The 17,053-nt window shown below is 44.3% G+C and overlaps 1 protein-coding gene and 1 long non-coding RNA gene across 2 annotated transcripts in view; both read left to right on the forward strand.

Moving 5' to 3' along the window:
- The window catches only part of LOC309836095, a 109,589-nt gene extending 99,224 nt beyond the window's left edge, over window positions 1-10,365 (forward strand). Inside the window, exons 2-3 of the long non-coding RNA XR_014298096.1 lie at window positions 7,733-7,790; window positions 10,256-10,365. This is a non-coding gene — a long non-coding RNA (uncharacterized lncRNA). The remainder of the gene's footprint in view (window positions 1-7,732; window positions 7,791-10,255) is intronic.
- Window positions 10,366-10,837: 472 nt separating this feature from the next.
- On the forward strand, window positions 10,838-17,053 carry HMGB1 (high mobility group box 1). Its single transcript, XM_082675868.1, has 5 exons — window positions 10,838-10,975; window positions 13,122-13,285; window positions 13,507-13,652; window positions 14,139-14,313; window positions 15,349-17,053. The coding sequence occupies exons 2-5, from the start codon at window positions 13,136-13,138 to the stop codon at window positions 15,523-15,525; spliced, it is 648 nt and encodes a 215-aa protein (XP_082531994.1). The 5' UTR covers window positions 10,838-10,975; window positions 13,122-13,135; the 3' UTR covers window positions 15,526-17,053.

The following is a 17,053-nucleotide window of genomic DNA, read 5'->3' on the forward strand; positions in this document are numbered from 1 at the left end:
CTTTGAGTCTTCTAATTATCTTTAGGAAACATGTAGCTTTTGAAGACACCTTGTTACCATATAATATTTAGGTCAGGATATAGTTTCTATCTGCAAAAAGATTACATTTCTTTAGGTAAGGTAAGAACACACAAGACGAAAAAAGATTCAAGAGACTAATATTACGCTTCTTTTAAAAGATGGGCAGGAAACCGTAGAGATAGCCTGACAAAAATCCATTCTTCTGCTTCAGATGAGATTATTGATTTTCTTAGTTACTGTTTTTCCCTGAAGTGTTGAAATAAGTGCCTTTTGATGCCTGGGCTTGAGAAAAACTTGTTCCTCACAGCCACTTGGCAAGTATAAATCCCAGGAACTAGGTGCTTTAAGTACTGTGTTTGTGAAGCAGGAACTGCTGTTAGTAGGGCGCGGGCGGGGAGGAATGAGGCTGGGGAGGGAGGGAGCGCGGAGCGCTGGGGCTAGAAACAGTAGCAGCGGGTTACCGGAGAGCCGGTCCCTGCTGGGGCCTTGCAGGTCCGCCTTGCTAGACTTCCCCTGTCCCACCACTGCCAGCTCCACCCAGGGAATCCTTGTCACCCATACTGCTCCCAATAAATCTGGAGTGGTTTCAGGCAAATCTGAACTGGTTTTACCCAAATGTAAAACCTAGATTGAATTTGTTGAATTCTTCGATGGTGCCCATTTTGGTGCCAAAATGAATTTGCTGCGCAAGAAGGAGTACCATTTTGGGGGAGTTTATGAATTTTTGTGATATCTGGTAATACGCAGGAAAAAAGTGTGTTAACCTCAAAATCTGCCACATGAATGCAACCGATTAGAAACCTGGTGTTACTGTTTTGACTTTAAGGACTTTTCATGAGATCCGGGAATTTAAAAAATAAATATATTTACAAGCTTCTGAACTATAGCAACCTTACACAGTAAAAAGCAAGAAAGAAAATCTGTTAAAACAGCATTTCATCAAACCATTGCCCCAGATCATCAGGATAGGGGCCAACCTGAATAGAATTTAATAACTACATAAAGTTGCCAATATCCACTGATTTTGACCAACGAAGATGACAACACAACAATGGGTTTTGCTCCATGTCGCGCTAGGATGTAATTCAATCTATGAAGGGAAGGGAATAGTAGACATGGTTTATTAAAATTGAGTATCAACGGTGTGATAGGTGTGGACAGAAAATCGAACCTAACCTTGACATTCAGCTATCATTTACTGAGTACCTGTGATGGGCAAAGAGTGCTGGAGAAACAAAGATGCGTAAAACAACATAATATGTAATATATTTATATAGGTTATAAAATATATAATAATCTATTGTCATTATATTTATAACACTATAAAAGCCATTAGAAAGGTACAACCAAAAGTGACAGAACTCAGAAATGAAAGAAGGCTCATCAAGTTGAGAACTGGAAACGGTTGGGGAAGTTTTAAAGGACAGGTTGGTTTTAGCAGCACAGGTGGGGGAAGGACGCTACAAAGCAAAAGTGTGGCCAGAAGCTCGAAAGTAGGAAAGTACAAGGTCCAGTCTGATTGGAAATTAGGAGAGCAGTGGGAGGGAAAGCAAGGGAGACCTTCTGCCTGACTAGGGAAGGCCTTGAAGGCCAGGTGAAGATTTTGTAGTTAATTGGGGAGAAAATGTTGTAATTAAATGGAAAGTTTTTAAGCAGTGGTGGAGCTTTATGCATTAGGAAAATATTAATAATACCAGTTTTTAAAATAATCTAAAATAAACAGCCAACATCTGGTGCTCATTTACAGAACTCTAAGCAATTTGCATGCTAGGCTCAGCTCTTTATGTATATGAGCTAATTTAAACTCACAACTTCCCTTTGAAAGGGGTACTATCATTTTACAAAAGCAGCTGAGCCTCAGAGAAGTTAATTCACTCTGCCCAAGGTAACACAGCTAGCTAGTGCAAAGGCCAGGATTTTAACCTAGTAGTGTCTGGTTCCAAAGCCACTATTCTTAACCACAAAATAACAAAGGCCAGAACTAGAGTTGGGGGCAATAGAAATGAAAATAAAGGTGTGGGGCCTTGATTCAAAAGTACTGTGACATAGATGTTACAGAATTTGATGTGAGGGAAGAGGAAGAAGGGGAATTAGACTCCTAGAATTGGAGCTGGTGTGGGAAGTCGGCAAGTAGGGAAATCAGAAAGGGGTCTGGCTTAGAGAGCAAACCTGTGAGCTTTGAGAAACTGGTACATGGTGGGGTCCAGGATAGAGCCTAAGGCTGGAAGGGAAACTTAAGAGTCATTTACATAGAAATGGAGGTTAAAACTCCACATGGAGTTGGTCACGGGGGTCTCTAAGAGAGCAGAGAAGCAGAGAGAAGATGACTCAGGACTGAATTACGGGAAAAGAAGGAATAGTGATTAAAGAAGATACAGCAGTAGTGATGAGAGGTAACAAGGTTTTCATGTAAACACTGATACTTTTCCTCCTAGCACATACCTGATTTTGATTTGTGTTAACAGGGTGGTTGTATTTGGATGACAGTGGAGACACCTTAACTTTAGGGCCATGGTAAATGTGCATGTTTTTATATATAGTGTATATCTCTTTACAGGGAAGAATTTCTAGAGTAACGACGAGGTCTGAATTTCTTTAAATGATCTAAATCTTTCAGTCTTCTATTAGCAAATTTCTTCTCTTAAAAAATTGGAGTTGGGCTTCCCTGGTGGCGCAGTGGTTGAGAGTCCGCCTGCCGATGCAGGGAACGCGGGTTCGTGGCCCGGTCCGGGAAGATCCCACATGCCACGGAGCGACTGGGCCCGTGAGCCATGGCCGCTGAGCCTGCGTGTCCGGAGCCTGTGCTCCGCAACAGGAGAGGCCCGCATACCGCAAAAAAAAAAAAATTGGACTTTTTGTTTCTAATTTTAGAAGTAGCATAAATTGTAGAAAACTAAGGAAATATTGAAGAGTCTAAGGAGAAAACCAAGCCTACCTTTCACCTGAAATAAACACTATTAACGGTTTTTAGTATATTCTTCCAATCTCTGCTGCATTCACATACACACCTTTCTTTCAAACCAGGGATCCTTCTGAAAATAGTTTTTGTCATGATAAGGTAATATGAATATTTTTACGTGGCATTAAATTTAGTATTCATAACAATTTGATAGTGGCATAATCCGGCATGAGGATGGACCCAAACTTATTAAACCAAGCCACTCTCATTGAACATCTGGGTTGTTGACACATTATAGATAATTCTGCAATTAATACTCTTATTCACATCTTTGTGCCTTTTACTTATTTCTGATTATTTTCTTAGTATTTTTTGAAGCAAAATCACTGGTCAAATGCCATGAATGTTTCCAAGGCAGAGTTCTGTTCCTCAATGTGACTATCAATTTGCTGGTAGTACTTTTGTTAGAGTATACTAAATCATGCTATCTCCTTCCTACTTCCTTATTTCCGTTCTTGGAAAGCAAAAGGAAACCTTAGAACAAGGATCAACAGCAACCTTTCAAAATAAGCATACAGGTTTTTCATTGTTGTTGATTTTTTTTTTAACACCTTCATGAACAACAGGTATGGGTTGGCAGTCACCTTCTGTTTAGCCCACAAGCCATTTTGGGTGCTGTGTTTTAAACAAAAAGACTGTCTTTTGGGGAGCTGAGGCCATCTTCCCATCGATGCAGCTTCCCCTGGCAGAGAGACTCCTGCTGTCTGGCCTCTGACAAAGACAAATCCAAGGTGGTGAACCCCACCCAGGTGAGGAAGGTGTTTATCAGGTCTGCTAGGATTTCTCTCCTAGGCCTCAGGGGATTTTCAGATGTCTTCTTTGTATTTCCTGGAGGCCAGGAGCGCCTGATTTTGTCTTGGTCTCCCAGGCAGAGCAAGGCACTCCCCTCTCTTGCCTCCAGACTGTTTCTCTGGACTTGGGATGGTCCACAGCTTTGGCACCAACCTCCTTGAGTGTGCTCGGGAGCTCTGGCTGCAGGTCCTGGATTCCAGGTATCTGTCCTGGCCTTTCCTCCCTTCAGTCCCATCCCATCAGCTGGCAGCACCCACACTTGTCACTTAGGGCTGAAGTTACCCTTGATGGGAAACGGGGCTTCTTTACTCGGGCTTTAATGCAATGTTTTGCAAACTGCAGAGCCCATTGGCAGGTTGGAAAGTAAACTTAGGATTTTAAGAAAAAAAAATGTCAGACTCCATCACAATGGTAGGTATTGTTTCATGAAACTGTTTTCAAGTTTGTTTGTTGTTTTTGCCACACTACTCAGCTTGTGGGATCTTAGTTCCCTGACCAGGAGTCGAACCCACGCCCCCTGCAGTGGAAGCGTGAAGTCTTAACCACTGGACCGCCAGGGAAGTCCCATAAATTTGTTTTGTTTTGTGTTGGCCACAGCGCGCGGCTTGTAGGATCTTAGTTCCCTGACCAGGGATCGAACCCGGGCCCTTGGCAGTGAGAGCTCGGAGTCCTAACCACTGGACCACCAGGGAATTCCCATAAATTTTTTCAAGTTTTATATATGCAAATGTGTGTGTCCTATTCAGAAATCTTGAGAGTTGAGGCTGTAAACTCACGTCAGATTCCCTTGAGGATATGGGTTATATTTAGGTGGGAAAATGTGATCATTTTTTATTTTATTAGCTAGGCTAATAACTGCAAGGTCATGCAGCTTCGTGGAGAAAACTTCAGCTTTGGAGTCAGAACTGGGTTTACTATTACTCTCTCACTAGCAGTGTGACCTTGGACAACTTAAGGGATCTCTCTGAGCCTCCTTAGAATTATTTGTAGAAGAGAGGTAAGCATCCTGGCCTATAGGATCACTGTGAGGACCAAAAAAATTATCTGTGTACAGTGCTCAGCATATAGGAGAGACATGATAAATAAAGCTTACTTTTGTCTGCAGCACAGCCAGACTCTCTGTTTCACATCAGGAGTACATGCTACCTGTGACAGCACCAAAAATGCTCTGTTCCTCACCTGAGGGATCCCTCTAGTTCAGTTTCCCACTCTGTGTTCTGTGTGATGATAATAAGTGTTTCCTACGAAAAGAGTCTCTGAGGAAGAACGTTTCAGAATCGCAGGTCGTAGTCCTGAAATTCTAAGGACCCAACTCAGGACTGGCAAAACTCAGATGTCCACAGGAGGCAGGCAGGCAAGACGGCAGGCCAGATGCTTAGGGAACAGTGGGGCTGCGCAGAAGACAGAACACACCTCCGCTGAGGGAGGCGGCCCCTGTTCACTCAACAGCGTCGTCACCCTGCCCAGCCATGGAGCCAAGGTTATCGGATCTCTGATTTTTCAAAAGAAGCCAAATATCTGGATTTTTTTTAATGTGAAAAAAAAAATCCAACTTTTTAAAAACACCATGTTAACCAAATGGCACATCTGAGGGTCACGTAAGCCAGAGGCCTGCCAGTTTGCACCGTCTGACCTAACACTTCATGGCTCAGCCAACAGTACAGTCACCTCAGGCGCTCGTGGGAAACCTCCCAAGGTACACCTGGAGAGTGCTCTTTTAACATAATTTTGTAGCAAAAACACACTTTAAGCACAGAATATATAACTCCACTAATAGAAGAAATTTCCACCGAATGAAGAGGAAGAGCATCGTTTTCAGGAGGTGTTAAACACCAGAGGCAACAGGAAAGTACGGGGCAAAATTAGCAAGTGGGTAGCGATCCGTCGTCCCTTTCTGTGTTTGTTTCATAAAACATTAATTCGTTTTTTAAAAGACAGCTTTGTCGAGAGATAATTCACATACGTACGAGCTGATGATTTTTGGTGTCTTCAGAGTTGCGCAACCATGACTATGATCTAATTTTAAATCATTTTCATCTTCTTAAAACAAGCTCCACACCCACCAGCAGTTACCCCCCCTTCCCCCCATCCTCCACCCCTGGCTACCCCTAATCTACTTTCCGTCTTTATAAATTTCCTCTTCTGGACATTTCATATAAATGGAATCTTACAATGTGTGGGGTTTTTTGTGTGTGTCTGGCTTCTTTCACTTATCCTAATGTTTTCAAGGTTCATCCATGTTGTACCATGTGTCACTACTTCATTCCAGTCTATCGACGAATAATATTCAATCACAAAGATACACTACATTTTATTCATCCCCTCAACAGTTGATGAACATTTGGGTTGCTTTCTGACTATTACAAATAATACTGCTATGAACATTTATGTGCAGGTTTTTGTGTGGACATGTTTTTATTTCTCTTGGGTACATACCTAGGAGTGGAATTGCTGGGTCACGTGGTAACTCTATGTTTAACCTTGGGAGGAACTGGCGGACTGTTTTCCAAATCGGCTGCCCCATTTTACATTCCCACCAGCAGTGTATGATGCCACCAATTTCTCCATTTTTCACTCATGCTCCCCATGTCTGTCTTTTCGATCGTAGCCATCCTAGCAGGTGAGCTAAGACATTTGTTTTTAAGGTTTATGGCACCTGAATTTGGCCTGTTGACGTGGCTCTTGAGATCAAGACGTAAAACACTGATCTTTTCTGAATTTAGATCACCATTTTATAAAAGCTTTTACTAATGAGTGTCCCCCTCTTCATGTGTACCATTCTTTGGTTAACCAGAGAACAGGAACCTTATTAAGAAAAGGTAATTTTTCTTCCTTACTCACCAGTGAAATATTACAATTCTAGAGATATTATTGGTATAAATTTGCTTCCGGGAATTCCCTGGTGGTCCAGTGGTTAGGACTCTGTGCTTTCACTGTGGAGAGCTGGGGTTCAATCCCTGGTCAGGGAACCGGGATCCCGCAAGCTGCAGAGCGCAGCCCAGAAAAAAAAAAAAAAAAATCACTCCCATACCGTTTTCTTTGCCTCAGCCATCAGTGCTGCCCACAGCTGAAGCCACTGATTTCCCCACCTGCAAGCCACATTGGCACAGAAGACTCAGGCCCAGGCAGAAGTACTTAAGCAGCCCAGGACAAGGTTCCCCTTCCCCACGCGCTGACAGATATAATAACACCACCTCTCTGCCTTCCTCGGGTCTCTCTTTGTGCCCGTCTGTTTAATCCTGTGATGTCCTTGCAAGTGAGATGAAGCATCGCTACCTCTAAGCAAGAGTTGGGGAAATGAGTACAGACCTTAGGGCTACCCGAGGGCACACGTGGTAGATTGAGGGGTGGGACTCAGTGTCCTAGGTCACAACCTGTACACTTTTCTCTACCTGAATTCCTCTCCTTTATTGTCAGCATCCAAAAAAGAAAGAAAGAAGAAGAAGAAGGTTTTAAGTGTACAGGACCCTTAGTGTGGTTGGCCTCGTCAGACATTTCGGTTTACAATTTCTATTCCTTTTCAGAAACTGGCCCTTTTTAGGAAGGAGAGACAACAGAGAATTCATATAACTTGACTTTAGGCTTCATTGCATGAGGAGGAATCAATATCCTCCAGCCAAAGACTTACAGCCCCCTGTCTGCTTTTTGTATTTTTTTACGTTAGAGTTGTTTCAAAGGCCCACTGGAAACAACCTTTGGGCAGACATTTTTGCAGTTTTCTGTGATAAATTCTTATTTGGCTTGCCGTAGTTCACTGTATCCAACTAGGAATAACCTTGGCCTAGTTGGGAGCTGGTAAATAACTACAAGTATATGCGTTTGTCTTTCTTTGTGATTGCCCCTAGCCCCCAACTCCATCTTCCTCTTTTTAAGTTATAAGAATGAGGTGCAGTTGACATCTTTCCTCAATATTAATCCTAACATTTACTTATTGTTCTATTTTCATGCCTTCTGATTTAGAAATACCCCAATGTTTATCGCCAAAGATGGAAGAGGAAGATTAAAACAATAATTTGCAGTAAGTACTCTTTCAGCTGTTAAATCATTTATTCAACAGACTTTATTTACTGCTTGCTGTATGCCAGGCACCCTGCTAGGTGCTTGGGTTGCAAAGATAGGATTCCTGCCTTTAAGGGGTGCATTGCCGTGGGACAAACAGACATATAACTGGATAATTACAATTGTGAGCACAGTAATTAACGTACAGAATATTTTGAGATTCCAGAAGAGAGGCGCTTCTCCTATCCTAGAGGCAGGCTCCAGGAGGGGTATAACCCATATTCATGACGATCTGTAATTTAGTCGGCTAAATTGGGCATGGGAGAGAGTGTTCAGGCTTTTTGAATTAGATAACTTCGTAAGTTGGGATTAAAACACCCAATAACCCTAAAGTAAAATATATGCCAATTTGTGGCTAATGATTCATGTTGAAGAAGGAGAGGGTCTAATATAATAAAATAAGTGAACGTAGGTTCAGGGTTGGGTTAAGGTTGCAGGTTAGGTTAAGGTTGCAGGGTTAGAGCTAGAAGTTGTAGAGTTTACTTAAAAAGTTTCTCTCCTTTTTATGTTCCTCCCTTTGTATCACAAAAGGCAAATAAGAGAAATGTGCCTAGAAGTGCAGGTTTTAATGGTCTGTGACAGGGCCTCTGTTATACTTGGGAATAACTGAAGGCACCATCACTAGACCGGATGAGGATTTAGTGCTGTCTGAGGCTAAAATTAAAAAAAAAAAAAACAACTTAATTTGCAACCACTGCCCTCATATAAAATTAAAATATGAAGAAAAACTCAAGGCTAACTAACTGCACTTGATGTTTTCTAAGTCATGGGTTTGAAGAGGTCTGCATAACATAATTTTAAACCTTTGAAGAAAAAGTTTAATCTTTACAACAAGCCCGTGATCACTTCCATTTTATAGCTGAGAGATTGGAAGCACAAAGGAGTAAAAACAAAAAAAAAAACCTTGCCAGAGATCATACAGCTAGTAAGTAGCAGAGCTGGGATTTGAACCCAGGTCTATTTAAATCCGGTGCCTGTAATTCACCATACCATCCTGCTGAAATAGACACCTGTGTGGACCCATTGCTCTTGAGTTGTTCTGTGACCATAAACTTACCCTAGCAGGAGTAAGCTATTAGAGACAACTGGTAAAAGAACCTAAAAAAGTGGTTGTACCAGGGCAAACCCAACACTGCTCCTGGAAAATACCGATTAGTGCTATCTTCAGATAATATTCAAATTTGGATATCACGGATGCCATCTAAAGTGTGGATAATTCTCATGAATATTTTGTAATATAGTCATCGAGAAGATAAAACAATTGAAATAAATACCTAGATTTAAAGTAAGCATAAAATTTGATTAATAGAGGGAAGTAAAGGAGAGTAAATATGTGTGAAGGTAACAATATAACAGTTAACTTTAGATGTTTGCTTTTTAAACGCCGAGTGTACATTATACTAGTTTATATAGTCTTAATATCATACTTTTTCATGTTCATATGACATGCATTGTCCATTCACCAAGACTATAATCCTTGAGACCAATTATGTATTTTTTTAATAAAAGGAATAAACATTAACATCAAAGGTCAGGAGAGGTTATCTCTAAGTCTATTCTCAAATAGCTTAATAAATTTGAGCAAATACATTATGTTATGGATGCTTAGACTGGATATATGAAATAAAATTAACATAATAAAATGAGTGATTTTAACTTTGGTGTGTTACATTTGGAGGAATTGGCTGGTGGGTTTAGAAGTGTATAAACATACCATCAGAGAGTGAAAAAAAGGGAAGTCTGTTATAACTGAATAGGGGTGTGGTCTGCTCAGGCTACAGAGGAATAGATAATAGTTTCATAAAGGGCTGATATAACCGTAGCGTCTTCAGAACTGGCTATTATAGCTAGCAGATTTTTCTTTACAGACATAATAAGTATGGCTGTTAATACCGCCAGCTTGGTGAGTTAGAGAAACACACTCTCTGCCTCTATCTAATCCTCCGGGTAACAATATACCTACAACTCCTGTAATCCTAGAGCAGTTACATGGATGCACTAAGTGGTGTGATGGGAGGGAAAGATAGCATCACAAGGATTCGTTTGATTATAACAGTAATCCACACCGAGTCAAATAAAACAGCCCAACAGTTAAAAAGGTGGTCTCTAATGAATTTGCTAATTCTAGCAGGCCCTCGCGAACATTTCCTGCTAGAGTACCCCATATCAAAACGAAGTGGCTGTGTGCTTTAATTACATGGAATAATCATTTGATTTCCAGGAAGTTGAGACCGTGCTTTGTATTTAAATAAAAAGTTCTAGACGAGCTGTGAAACTCGATCAAACCAAGAAAAAGGGTGAAACTAAATGCCTGTTCGGTGAGTCAAGGTTTCAGCTGCTCAGCAAGCCTGACGGTACGGGTTTAGGAGCCCAGAAAAGGGGTGTTTTAAAGCCGGCTGACTGGATCGTGTCACTTTCTTATAGGAAAAGCCCTGCCTTCCCAGAGATCTAGAGTGTAATGCAACCATATGTTGCTGAGGAGCTCGAATCTTGGCTGCCTTCGCCCCTCTGCATGAGCAGAAACCCCGGTTTTCAGGGGCCGTGATCTCATCGTGTCGCTCTCACTTTTGAAGGTCTGTTAAAAAGTCTGGGGCCTCTTATCTTAACGGCTTTGGAAGTGAGTTTGGGGTGAGAAGGGGGGGGAGGCCTGTGGGTGTCTCTTTTGCCTGAGGAGCTGGAGACACTTGTGGAAAAGTCAGGCCCTTTTCGCTCGGGCGGCCGCTCGGGCGTGGGGCTGGCTTGGGTTAGACACATGCACACATACACCATAGAGCTCTGCTTTCCCGTAGCAGCTGCTGCCTCTGCCTCTGCCTCTCCCGCCTCAGCCTCTTTGCCCGGCATACACACACATTCAGATTTGCGCGCTGTTTCAATCCTTGATGACGTGTCCCCGGAGACAGCCAATAGCAAACGGGCTCTGGTCAGGACAATGGGAGGTATCGGGCCAATGAGCGAGCCCCGTGAGTTGGCGGTAGCCAATAGGAGCCGCGCTGGCTGGAGAGTAATGTTACAGAGCGGAGAGAGTGAGGAGGCTGCGTCTGGCTCCCGCTCTCACAGCCATTGCAGTACATTGAGCTCCATAGAGACAGCGCCGGGGCAAGTGAGAGCCGGACGGGCACTGGGCGACTCTGTGCCTCGCGGAGGGTGAGTCTGGGGCAGCGCCGCGGCGGGGAGAGCGCCTCCGGCAGCTCCCCAGCCCGCGCGGCGGCCGGATCCCCGCGGCCGGGAGCCGGCGGGTCAGGATCCACACAAAGGCAAATGAGGGGGGACCGTGGGGGGAACTGCGCACGGAGCGAGCCTCCCCTCGGGCGCCGGGAGCCCGGCCGCGCGCCGGAGCCCCGGCCCCCGGGCCGCCGGAGGCGCCGCGAGCCCCGAGCCCCGCGAGTTTCCACCCCCGGCGGCGTCCGCGCTGACTGGCGCAAAAAATTTTTTTTTCATTAAAAAAATTTTTTAACGTGTTTTCGGCCCCCGGGCCGAGCGTTCGGGCGGCCGGCGTGCGCGGGGGGCGGCGGGCCGCCGGGCGGGCGGGCGGCGCTTCACGGCTGCATTGGCCGCCGCAGAGCCGGGCGCCGGCGGCGGGCAAGCGCGGGCGGCGGGCGCTGCGGGCGGGCGGGCGGCGGCGGCGCGGGGCCGGGGCCGGGGGCGGCGGCGCGGGGCCGGGCCCGCCGGCCTGAGCCCGAGCCCGAGCCAGTGCCCGGGCGCGGCGGCGGCGGCGGCGGCCCGGCGGCGGGGGGAGCGGCGCCGCGGCGCTCGCTGGAACATGGCTGACTCGGCCCGGCGCTGCTGGCTGGAGAGAAAACAAGGCGGGCGGGCGCGGGCGGGGGAGCTGGGCGCAGCAGTTCCGAGGCAACTTTTTTTTTCGTCTTCTCACAGCCCCGCGTCGCCCGTGCGGGGGCGGCGGGGCGCGCGGCCCGCGCGGAGGTAGAAGGGGAGCGGCGGGCCGGGGGCGCCTCCCGGGGCGGCCCCCCCGCGGGCGGCGGGCGGGGGGAGGGTCCGGCTGCGCGCCCCCCGCCCCTCCCCCCGGCCGTCATGGCCGAGTGTGTGCGCCAGAGCGCGGCGCGCACCCCGCCCGCCTGCGCTCGCACTCACACTCTCACACACTCAGTCGCGCACACACACACACAGACAGACACACACACATACACACACACACAAAGGGAAGGAGCCATATTCTCGCTCGCGCTCGCCCTCGCGGCGGCGGCGGCGGCGCAGGCGGGGAAGACGCGCAGCGGCCATTCCGTGCGCGCCGGCCCCGGCGGCCGCGGGCGGAGCCAGCCCCCATTTCGAGCGGGGCTGCTCCCTCCGCCGAGCCGACAAAATGGGGGAGGCCGGCAGGCCTGCGCGAGCGGCGGGCGGCCGGGCGCACGTGGCGGCGCCGCGCGGGGCGGGGAGCCGGGCCCGGAGGCCGGGCCGCGGCCCCGCCGTCCCGGGCGGCCTCCCCTCGCGGCCCCGCAGTGGGCGGGCGGCCCGGGGGGGGCCGGTGGCGGGAAGGTGTGCGGAGCCCGCCCCGCGCGTCGCCCCGACTTCCACGGCTCGGGAAAAAAAAATACTGCCCTGGTGGGGGCGGGGGGCAGCCCGAGCAGCGAGCAGGAGTGGCTTTTGTCCCTCATCCTTGTTTACTCGAAGAAACTTCAGACCGGACGTGTTTAGTCAGAACCGAAATGCGTCTCGGGGCCAAGCCGATAGCAAAGGAAGCTGCCTGGCGGTGGCAGCCGCGCAGATAGCGCCGCCATCCCCCAGCCCGGGCCCGAGCGGGCCTCCCGCTCCCTCCCCCCGGCAAACTTTTATGCCGAGAGTATTTACAGTGATCCCTGGGACAGCTTTAGGTGAGCCGCGGACTTGGCCCGCGATCCGGAGAGGTCTGCCCGCTTTGGCTCTCACCTATTTGTTCCTTACGTAGCGCAGAGCCGTGAATCGGCAGCGTCGCTTTTCTGACCTTTGGTTTTGTTGATTGAAAACGGGTTTTTTTGCATTTAATTCTTCGTTTCTTTTAAATGACCGGTTGGGTATTCACCCAGAACAGATACAGGCAGCGAAGTAACAAGCGCCGTGTGAGTATACCACTGTGTGTCCACTTTTTGGAGATCACACTCAAGGACCGGTTTTCGCCTGGTGTAGCCTTTTCTAGGAATTGACTATCACTGCCATTTTCTCTGGTATTATGAGGGGTTAATGCCACTGCCGGGTTAAACAACCAGTGCCTTGCTTTTCATTCCCTCCCCAAGGAGTTAGAGTGCTGTTAAATGCCGTGAATTGCATTGTTAACATTACACTTTCATTTATTTTTTAGAAAAATAATTAAGCATGGGCAAAGGAGATCCTAAGAAGCCGAGAGGCAAAATGTCATCATATGCATTCTTTGTGCAAACTTGCCGGGAGGAGCACAAGAAGAAGCACCCAGATGCTTCTGTCAACTTCTCAGAGTTTTCTAAGAAGTGCTCAGAGAGGTGGAAGGTAAGAGGGCTTAACACAAATACTAAGGAGGTACTAAAGGGTGAAGTCCAAATGGGGATTTTTAAAAAGCCTCGGTGCAATTTGCATCATGCGAGTGGTGGTGTTGGAACAGGCTGCTAAATGTTCAGCAAAGGACACTGGTTTTGTTCATTTTAATACTTAAGAGTACAACTTGTTAAAACTTCGTTGTCGAGTTAAGTTTACGAGTTATTATTTTATAGACCATGTCTGCTAAAGAGAAAGGAAAGTTTGAAGACATGGCAAAGGCGGACAAGGCCCGTTATGAAAGAGAAATGAAAACTTATATCCCTCCTAAAGGGGAGACAAAAAAGAAGTTCAAGGATCCCAATGCACCCAAGAGGCCTCCGTAAGTATCTTGCCCGTTTTTATTTTCAAGGAGTGTTTTGCAGTAGAATCAGACAAATTTAGCAAGCCACCTTGTGGAGTCCGTAATCAGAGTTTCTTCGCTAACTCACATTGGTATGTTTAAATTTTGTAAATAAAATTCCTGTTGGATGGCAGTTTTAGTTAGAGCAGTGGAATTGGATTCTGGCCTCCTTCACCCAATATATCTCCTAAGTGTAATTTTAATTCTTTTCTTTCCTGAGAAATACCATCAGTCTGAGAGTAATTTGCAGAATGTTCTTTTGGAACGCTAATAAATAGTGTATGTTCCGCTAGTGGTGTCATAAGTTAGATCATTGTGTAAATTAAGTTTAATGAGGGATATTTAGCGTTTCATAATATTTATATCCTGTGAAATATGTGGTAGAAATTAGAAGCAGCTTTTATACAGCAATACAGCACAGTTGTTAGTAAACCTACAATTCTAAAATTAAATCTCTCTTTTTAGTTCGGCCTTTTTCTTGTTTTGTTCTGAGTATCGTCCAAAAATCAAAGGAGAACATCCTGGCCTATCCATTGGTGATGTTGCAAAGAAACTGGGAGAGATGTGGAATAACACTGCTGCAGATGACAAGCAGCCTTATGAGAAGAAGGCTGCTAAACTGAAGGAAAAGTACGAAAAGGTAAGTATGGATTGGCTTGGTGTCCTGATGAAAGGGTGTGCCAGGTGTTAGATGGATGACTGTCCTTGGTACTGCATCTTAATCTCCTATTATGATTCCTAAGAGTTGGAGGTGTAATGCAGTTTTAAGTATAACAGCTATTCAGCGTGCCATTGGCTGTACTCTTAAGTCCCTTTCCATGTTTTAAAGAATGTAGAAGATCAAATAAATTGTTAGTGTTGTTTGACTTAACATTATTTGACTCGGGTGGTTTTGTTATTCTCCGGTATCCAGATTTATGAAGATTTTGGTAGTCACTTTGAGTCAAATGATTTAAGTATTTTAAATGATCAGGCACACAACATAAAAATAGGCTGGACCAAGTAACGTAACCTGTATTGTTCATAAACACCCTGAAACATTTATGTTTTCCCTCCCTTAGATTTAAAAAAAAAAAAAAAAAACTTAGAAAGTTATGAGTTTGTTGATCTGTATAGTAAATTGATATAATAAAATAAGAAAAAGCTGTAGCCTCTATACTTTGAATTGAAATATTAAAAGTAAAGTTAGAGTTTAGCGTATTTAGTCATTTTGGAGAAATGTATCTATTTCTAGATGTTTCTTAACCTAATTGCATGCTCAGTGGCAAATAACTTTTTTTTTTTTTAAGACAAGATTTTCTACTATGGATTAGGGTCTGACAGTATAAACCTGTAGAATGCGTTTTTGCATTCAGAAGGTGGCAGTGTCTACCCTTTAATCAGTCTCTACATTCTAGTTTTAATAAACTGAACTTGGGATGTGGTATATGGTTGTACTTCAGTGAGGCATAACAATGCTAATGTCAAACCGTGTCATTCCATGAGTTACGGATTATTTACAATTACAATATTTTTACGTGTGTTTCTGAAAGTCCACAGATGTGAGTGCAGATAATGTGTTATTTTAGTGTATCTGAGTCCTTGTTTTTTCATAAAGTTTTGCCATGTTACTTTTATTTCTCTCCTTAACTGTTTTGTCTTTCCAACCACTTTCTTCCTGCCTTTATTTTGGAAGGATATTGCTGCATACCGAGCTAAAGGGAAGCCTGATGCAGCAAAAAAGGGAGTCGTCAAGGCTGAAAAAAGCAAGAAAAAGAAGGAAGAGGAGGAAGATGAGGAAGATGAAGAGGATGAGGAGGAGGAGGAGGATGAAGAGGATGAAGAGGAAGAAGAAGATGATGATGATGAATAAGTTGGTTCTAGCGCAGTTTTTTTTTTCTTGTCTATAAAGCATTTAACCCCCCTGTACACAACTCACTCCTTTTAAAGAAAAAAATTGAAATGTAAGGCTGTGTAAGATTTGTTTTTAAACTGTACAGTGTCTTTTTTTGTATAGTTAACACACTACCGAATGTGTCTTTAGATAGCCCTGTCCTGGTGGTATTTTCAATAGCCACTAACCTTGCCTGGTACAGTATGGGGGTTGTAAATTGGCATGGAAATTTAAAGCAGGTTCTTGTTGGTGCACAGCACAAATTAGTTATATATGGGGATGGTAGTTTTTTCATCTTCAGTTGTCTCTGATGCAGCTTATACGAAATAATTGTTGTTCTGTTAACTGAATACCACTCTGTAATTGCAAAAAAAAAAAAGAAAAGTTGCAGCTGTTTTGTTGACATTCTGAATGCTTCTAAGTAAATACAATTTTTTTTATTAGTATTGTTGTCCTTTTCATAGGTCTGAAAATTTTCTTCCTAAGGGGAAGCTAGTCTTTTGCTTTTGCCCATTTTGGATCACACGAATTATTACAGTGTTTATCTTTCGTATAGTTAGCTGATAAAAAGCTTTTGTGTACACACCCTGCATACTCATGATGAGGGTAATAAAAGTTTAATTGAGACAGTTTTCATCCATAACTGAAACTCAAATCTTGATCGGTTGATATCAGATTTCACATAGCCCAGGTTCATTTACAAAGTGAAGAGTAACCAATCTACTCACAGCACGGGATTATTAGAATCAAACATTTTGAAAGTCTGTCCTTGAAGGACTAATAGAAAAGTATGTTCTGATCTTTACATGAGGACTCTACATCCTTTAACTCCCATTACCATGTAATGGCAGTTATATTTGCAGTTCCCACGTTTAAGACTGAGAATGTATCCCCAAAAGCGTGAGTTTAAAATACAAGACTGCCATATTACGTTTTTTTGTTGTTGTTGATAATTAGTCCCAACAAAGGCTCTGGAGAAAAAGTGCTGGCTGTAAATGTCTTCTCCTATTTATCTAAATATGGATTGTTTAGGAAACTTGAGATCCTCCATTAAAGGTATTTTTAATGGGCCAACTTTTAAAATTGTATACCACATTTTAAATTGGGTATATTTTCCTATATTGTGGTTTGCCCCTTTATAAATGAAGTAGACATGAGGGAGGAAGACAAGCTTTGTATTTCAGTGTGAATTACCTGATTTATTTGAATTTGATTTTTCTCTACAAAACTCAAGCTCATTCATCAGGGTCATATGTTTATCTGCTTAACAGTTTAGGGAACAATTTGGCAATTTTGTGGTTTTTGAGATTATCGTTCTCTTAAAGTGCCAGTGTTTTAAAATAGCGTTCTTGTAATTTTACACGCTTTTGTGATGGAGTGCTGTTTTGTTATATAATTTTGACTTGGATTCTTTCCATTTGCATTTGTTTTATGTAATTTCAGGAGGAATACTGAACATCTGAGTCCTGGATGATACTAATAAACTAATAATTGCAGAGGTTTTAAA

This window comes from Grampus griseus (assembly GCF_964374135.1).
Source record: "Grampus griseus genome assembly, chromosome: 18".
Taxonomy (NCBI): Eukaryota; Metazoa; Chordata; class Mammalia; order Artiodactyla; family Delphinidae; genus Grampus; species Grampus griseus.

What these genes read in the sequence shown, in the direction of transcription:
- HMGB1 (XM_082675868.1), top strand. Translation starts at nt 13,136, where the DNA reads ATGGGCAAAGGAGATCCTAAGAAGCCGAGAGGCAAAATGTCATCATAT. An exon ending in AGTGCTCAGAGAGGTGGAAG is followed by an intron (nt 13,286 to 13,506) that starts GTAAGAGGGCTT and finishes ATTATTTTATAG; the next exon opens with ACCATGTCTGCTAAAGAGAA. An exon ending in AATGCACCCAAGAGGCCTCC is followed by an intron (nt 13,653 to 14,138) that starts GTAAGTATCTTG and finishes CTCTCTTTTTAG; the next exon opens with TTCGGCCTTTTTCTTGTTTT.